The sequence below is a fragment of the Lolium perenne genome, chromosome 5, assembly GCF_019359855.2.
Source record: "Lolium perenne isolate Kyuss_39 chromosome 5, Kyuss_2.0, whole genome shotgun sequence".
NCBI classification, from domain to species: Eukaryota; Viridiplantae; Streptophyta; class Magnoliopsida; order Poales; family Poaceae; genus Lolium; species Lolium perenne.
Genome location: NC_067248.2, coordinates 191,150,947 through 191,158,123, shown reverse-complemented (window position 1 = coordinate 191,158,123; position 7,177 = coordinate 191,150,947). Strand labels below are relative to the sequence as shown.

At 44.1% G+C, this 7,177-nt stretch overlaps 1 protein-coding gene across 1 annotated transcript; it reads left to right on the top strand.

The window, feature by feature from the left end:
* The first annotated feature begins 484 nt into the window (after positions 1–484).
* LOC127301303 (plant UBX domain-containing protein 2) lies at positions 485–5,327 on the top strand. Its single transcript, XM_051331517.2, has 3 exons — positions 485–1,343; positions 3,018–3,296; positions 4,801–5,327. Exons 1-3 carry the CDS (start codon positions 585–587, stop codon positions 5,044–5,046), a joined length of 1,284 nt encoding a protein of 427 aa, XP_051187477.1. The 5' UTR covers positions 485–584; the 3' UTR covers positions 5,047–5,327.
* Positions 5,328–7,177: the final 1,850 nt, after the last annotated feature.

Here is a 7,177-nt window from a genome sequence, read left to right as displayed (position 1 = left end):
GAGGAAGTTGACGATGACGTACATTGCGTCCCGGAGACTCACGCCTCGAGTAGTAGTTTGCACATCACTCTCAACTAGATCTTAGGGGGCATGGGGAAACATAGGAATTGTTTGGTGACTATAGTCCAGTTTCTCCTTTAGGGGACCACACTATCCAGCTTGAAAGAGGTGTTGTGTACATCCTCTCTATGTAGAGGCCGGTTGTGAACTTCATTGGAATGTTATCTTCATGCTAGCTATTGAGTTTTTTTTTAAATAAATCACTTTTATGAAAAAAAAACCCATTCAGATTCAACTTGATAAAGCCCGGCCCGTTCTTAGTCAGTGCTGGGCCATGCGGTCTGGATCATCTCTAACAGAGCCTTTCTACCATGCGCTTTTGCCAGCCCATCCGGCGAAAGATGCCTTCGCAGCGAAGCACCATTTCCTCCATTTATTTTCTTTTCTTCTCTATACCTGCCTTCCTCGTCGCTTGCTTCGTCCCCTCCAACACCGCGGAGACAACCAAGTCTACTCCCCGTCCACGCGCCAATCCCCCACCCCCCTCCTCCGCCGCCTACACCTCGCCGCCGGCCGCCGCCGCCATGATGAAGGACAAGATGAAGGATCTCATGAAGAAGGTCACCTCCTCCTCCGCCCCGTCCTTCAAGGGCCCCTCCCACGTCCTCGGCTCCACCCCCGCCTCCTCCTCCTCCTCACGCCCCTCCAACCCTAACCCTAACCCCAAACCACCCCCCAATCAGCAGCAGCCGCCGCGCCCACCCGGCCCCTCCGATTCAACCCCGCTCGTCCCCTCCTCCTCCTCCGCCCGCCGCCCAGATGCAAACACCAACAACGCCACCGTCGCGTGCCCGAACTGCGGCGACGCCTTCGGCTCCGAGCACGCCGTCTCCGAGCACCTCGACGGCTGCCTCGCGGCGGCGGGGGGCGCGCGCGCGCGCGCCGCCGCGTACCTCGCGGCCGACCCGCCCCCGCCCGCGGCCGCCGTGGAGGTCGCCAAGAGGCTGCTCGCGAACCTGCTCAGGGAGCCCGGGAACGACAAGTTCAGGCGGGTCCGGCTCGCCAACCCCAGGATCAAGGACGCCGTGGCCGACCGGGAGGGCGGGCTCCACCTCCTCGAGGCGGCCGGGTTCGCGGTCGGGGACCAGGGCGGGGAGCTCTTCGCGGTCATGGACGAGCCGCCCAGCGACGCCAGGCTTGCCGGGATCAGGCGGGCCGTGCTCCTGCTTGAGCGGTCCCATCCTTCCGCGCCCGTGCAGACTCCCGTCGAGGCCGCGTCCAAGGAGAGCGCCCGCAGTGGAGTTGATGAGCAGAAGGAGGTGCAGAAGATTGTGGATCGGCAGGTGAGCATGAGTCTAATTCAATAGTAGCCTATTGATTTTCTAATCTCAACGTCAGTTTTCCGTCAGTGGATTGAACTGCAATGGTTATTTGATTTGTCCAGATTACAATACTGTGGCCTTGTGGGCATACTCATGCTAAATCTATTTTGTTTGAAGATACTAGTAAGTTTATACTACCAATAGATCATTAAAATGGCAAGCTAGCATAGATATAAACTGAAATCATCACTAGATTTCTCAATGGTCAGATTTCCATCAATGGATTGAACTGCAATGGTTGTTTGATTTGTACAAATTGCAATATTATGGCCTTGTGGGTATACTCATGCTACATGTAGCTTGTTTGAAGATATTAGTAAGTAATATCTGAGGATTGGATTTGTTTTAAACCAATGGATCAGTAAAATGGCAAGCTAGCATAGATATAAATTGAAATCATCACTAGTTCTCCAGCCATGTATTTACATATAGGTATGTCTAATATTTAGCAATGTGGTACCATTTCTGTGAGATATTGCTGAATCCTGGAAGACTTGTGCAGTTGTATATTAACATTATATGTTGGAGATCAGAGAAATGTGAGTAAGTACTGAAAGTGTGATCCATCCCTTTTGGTTTTCACTTGTATACTAACATTATAAAAACATTCATGGTTGAGTAATGTCCCATCCTCTGTATCTATGATTTTGAGTTCTTAAGTGCAATGAAATTGATTCTTCTGTTCTAAACGTGTACAGTCTGTCAATTTTCATTGTTTTCAGAAAGTATGTGGAGTGATATATTTATACTGTCCTCTCTATCTTATAAACAGAATCACTGCATTAGAAATTACATTTTTGTATAGTTGTCCCTTGAAAAAACGTCAATTATTCAAAATTTATGCAGCAGTTAGTTCTAATTCAGAAATGGTTGATCCCTAATTGAATATTAGATGCAGATATTTGGATTTTGTTTTTATATGATGTGACTTGTGGGGATGGACGTATGTGTTCAGGTAACAATATTATTGCAACTTCCGACTGAAGAAGCTAAATTATACTACCTCCGTTTCAAGGAATAAGGCGCACGCGCATTCCAAGACGAACTTTGACCATAAAAATTGAGCAACAAAATCTTAATTATATTATATGTAATTAACACCGTTGGATTCGTATTGAAAAATACTTTCTAATGATGCTAATTTCATACAAACAATTTTTATATATTTGAAGTAATTCTTGGTCAAACAAAAAGCTCGTAAAACGAGGACGCCTTATTCCTTGAAACGGAGGTAGTATGTGGTAGGATCCCATCCCGTACTTCCAAAATATCTTGGAATAAGTTGCATATATAAGTGTCAGGGACATATCATTCATCATGCATATGAAAAAACTAGCAGAAGTGTCAGATCCTTAAACTGTCACTGTGACCTTTGACTTTGATCTCTGGCTTTACCTTATTCATTGGTATAATGCTATGTCATCATTTTATTTAGTTGTCTTTTCCCATCATGTTGAGTTTAGCAGTTAATGTAACGTCATTTCTTGTCAGACTGAAACTTATTCATGTAAGACTGTACTGATTTTTTTTAAATATTCTGTTCTACAATTGATTCTCCATGTTGCAGTTTGCTGTTGCTTTTGTTTAAGGCCCGTTCGAAGTGTTACTTATTGAACTTGCATGACAAATTCACAGATTCGGGTATTCTTCAATGTCCCTGGAAGTTCTGTTGCAGAAACTGATGCACCAGATTCTTTCTACAAACTTAGTAGTGAGGAGGTATCGAAAGAAGCAAGGATGAGGAGGGAAAGGCTAGAACAATCTCGGTTGCTAATTCCAAAGTCATATAAGGAGAAGCAGGCACTGGCTGCTCGACAGAAGTACAAACAAGCAGTCATCCGAATTCAGTTTCCTGATGGAGTAATTCTCCAGGGTGCATTCCTCCCATCTGAGGCTACTGGTTCACTATATGAGGTATCATATCTGTACATCTCAAACCAGAACGAGATATTTTTTTGTGGTATTGAATTTGTCAATTTGCACGATCAGTACAGGTGTAATTAACCTCGTTGACTTTGTGAGGGATTTACCAGTCACCTTTGATTTCTGATTCGCTGTTTCTCTGGATATAGTAGAAGTTGACACATTAATGGCCAAAGCTGTGGTAACAATAAGAAGTTTATAACATCATTTAATTGACAACAGGGTGAGAAGCCTTAAAGTAGGCAAATATCTTCAGTGATTTAACTGATTTGGTGTCATCTTGGATCACAGTATATTTCTTAATACCAAGGTGGGATGTATGTGGTCAGGGCTAGGCTGACCCGTTCTAAAGTAAAAGTTTAGGTATGTGAAGTGGCCAAGTGGGCTGCTCCCAGTGGCATTCCTAACAAGGATAGTGTACAAAGAAATACTGGATTAACAGTGCTATGGTTGTCAAATCAGCTTCACTTGATTTGAGGCTAGTGGTTATGAATTAGTTTTGTCTCATGCTATTACAGTGTAGGATAGCGCACAAGGAAATACCAGATTAACAGTTTTGTGGCTGTCAAATCAGCTTCACTTCAATAGAGGCTAGTGGATATGTATTAGTTTGTCTCATGATATTACAGTGTAGGACAGCACAAGGAATGAAAGAAATATAGCAGTAATGGTGTTATGGTTGTCAAATTAGCTCTACTTTTGAATAGTCTAGTGGAATATGAATTAAATGGTGTCATCCTGTGAACCCAGTGACAGTATCTATTCATGTCCAGTCTCTAGATTCCGAGATTGGTTTCATCCTTCCTATGATAAGATCTGACAAAGCTAAGTGCATCTGCTGTCCCACATAGTATGTGTTGTGAGTGCTGATATAAAGCTGTGCAGAATTTGTGGACACCATGGGAAACCTATTAGTACTAGTACGCATTATCTAGCTTACATGGTCATGTGATGTGAGTGACCATGTGGCAACGGTAGTTTTTGTGTTTGTGCACCTACCATGTATGCGTGTTTGTTGGAATGTTGGTAGAAGTGTTGGCATACATATGCTAAGAGTGACATGTTTCATTGCGTCCGCTCTTGAGTTCTTCGCCAATCTTGATGCACATCCTCTTGGTTGTTGGTACTGTAGTGCTGAATTTCGATTTGAGGACAACTTTGGTCTCTCGATCAGGCTCTGCTAGAGCTTCACGGCTGATAAAGGTTATGAGCCATAATGAAGTTACCGAATGCTAAATGGATGACCTCATTATAGTACCTTAAACAGTATCAACTGGGTTGCTTACATCCTGTAAATGTCAAATACTTATGGTTATTCTAGATTTGCATTTATGCTTTTACAAGTCATGAAGTTGTTCTCATGCTTAATCTTATGCTGTAACTTGTGCTACTCAACATTGTTTGTGTTCATAGTGGTATTCTTGTAGCATTACATATTCATTTCAATCGCCGTTGTTATAGCACCTGAGTTAATCTGCTGCTTTCCTTGATGTAGTTCGTCGCGTCAGCCTTGAAGCAGCCAAGTTTGGAATTTGATCTTATCTGTCCAGGCTTTCCTAGGTCACGAGTCCTACCTCATTCTCCAAATGTAGGAGAGCGTGCACGCACCCTGCAAGACGAAGACCTAGTACCTTCTGCACTCCTCAAATTCAAGCCCAATGAGACCGATTCTGTTGTGTTCACCGGTTTGCTTGACAATCTTCTGGAAGCTAGTGAGCCGTTTACAGCTGCATCATCTTGATTGTTGGACTGCTGACCTCCATTCCCCACTCAATCGTCTTAACATTGGACGTGACATTGTTGGAACTCACAGGGATATGTGATTCTGGTACATGATAGGTTGATAGGCTGGTACACAGGAGTATATTGTTTGGCAATTGTCATACGGTTATATGGTAAAAATCAAATATACATTAGTCCTACCGTCAACTAGATCTGCGTGACGAGTGAGCTATGCCAATGTGTACACTACAACAACTTTTCTTGGTTTTTCGTTTGATCCAAGAGCAATCGTTAATTCAATATACCCGCTATGCCCCAGATGTGTAGTTCATTGGCCTGAAATTTCTTTTGCTGCTGAAGATCTGTTTTTTTTTTCCTGTCGAAGTTTTCAGTCTTATGTTAAAACTGAAATGTGTCATTCAGACTTCCTACGTCTGTTTCTTTGAGACTTCTTTCACAAATGCCATAATTGCTGTCCTGTTGTTCGTGCCAGAAGATCGATGCTTGTGCACTTGTGCTGTTTCTCTTCCTGTCTTCGTTTGAGCGGGCTGCACAGTTTTTGCCCAGACTCGTTCCTTCTTTTCTTGAGTGGAACACGGCGAGATTTATTACTCAACTAACAGAGAGTTTACAGGAATTCCCATATTGTCTGGGGATTATTAAACCACACATATCTACCCAACTCTAAGGATGTTGCCACTCTAGCTAGCCATTAGCCTCTCGCCGTTCATGCCTAAAGACCACCTGCTGGAATTCTTCTCTTCTTGCTGATATTTCCTTCATCACCATGCAATGGGCTCTAAATGAGAGCTTAGCCTGGATTTCCTTGATTATATTAGCACAATCATATGAGACGTGGATGTATGCCTTGTGAAGATCGCTTGCTAAACATAGAGCCTCAACACATGTAGGGGTTCCAATGTTTCTCAAAAAAAAAAAAATGTAGGGGTTCCAATACTTCCTGGTTGGTGCTGTAGTCGAGGAGAGAGAAGTAGCGGACCCAGCCCAATTTGCTAGGGTGGGGCTGGCCTAAGTTGGGCTGGGCCCTTTAGCACTTCTTCTTTACAATACGGATACTGGGCCTATGCTATAAAAAGCTGATAACGGGCTGGACAAAATTTTAGGATGAAGCCCACCCCACCCTTACACCCACCTGGCTCCGCCACCGGGAGAAAGTGTCACCAAGTGTCGAGATCTGCATTGCATACCGTGCAAATGGGAGAGGTAGTGATGTGACGGTGAACCCTAACCTCGCCTCTCCATGCAAATATCCGAAGCTTGGATGGCACCTTCACTTTCCCACAACTTCTTCCACGTCTTTTCACCTTCGGCATTCGAGGTAGCATCCTCTGATTCAAAATTGCTCTTTCTACGACTCTTTGTAGCGATGATCATTCGATAAGTCGATCAAATTGAAAACCCCCCGGTCGTCTCGTGATGCCATACCCATAAATCACGTTAGGGTCTGTGTGGCTAATAGGGTTCTGCTTGATGGCTTCAACATCCATAGGCAACATATGTTGTTGTATTGTATATTCCACATCCTTGTTGCAGAAATGATGAAATCCGAAATCCTAGTGTGTGGGTCTCGTGTGCGACAACCGGAGGGCTTCGTGGTCAACTGATCACCAATTCTATTCTCCGGTTCATACCCATCTTGAGCAAGTCTCTGACCCTCACAAAGTGATCGCCAAATCGCCCAGGCTCGTTCCTGGTAAGCTATGCTACTGAAGGTCTCACAATTTTTTTTGAAACGGAGGCAAAAGCTTTTCCTCATCTATTAATTAAGAAGAGAGTGCTCAGTTTTTAAGAGAAAACCGAGCGAAAACCTACAACAAATGGCCAAGCCCACACCAAGAGCACACCTACAAGAGAACAACAGCGAAAAAATGCAGCCTCGAAACCAACTAGAACCGATGACCCAAGAGCACACCGTCGCAAAGAAGACTCACTAAAATGACATGACAACCTAAAAAGGGTCCAACAATTAATCAACTTCTGAAACTTAGTCTCTCCAAAATGTCTGGAAAAATACGAAATATTTTCAGTGGAACTGTGGAAGGTGATGTTCCCATCGAGGCGTATGTGGTGACTTCGCCAATCTCTCAAGGCCCCGAGATTAGTTTCTTGAACTTTGTCTTTCGAAAATG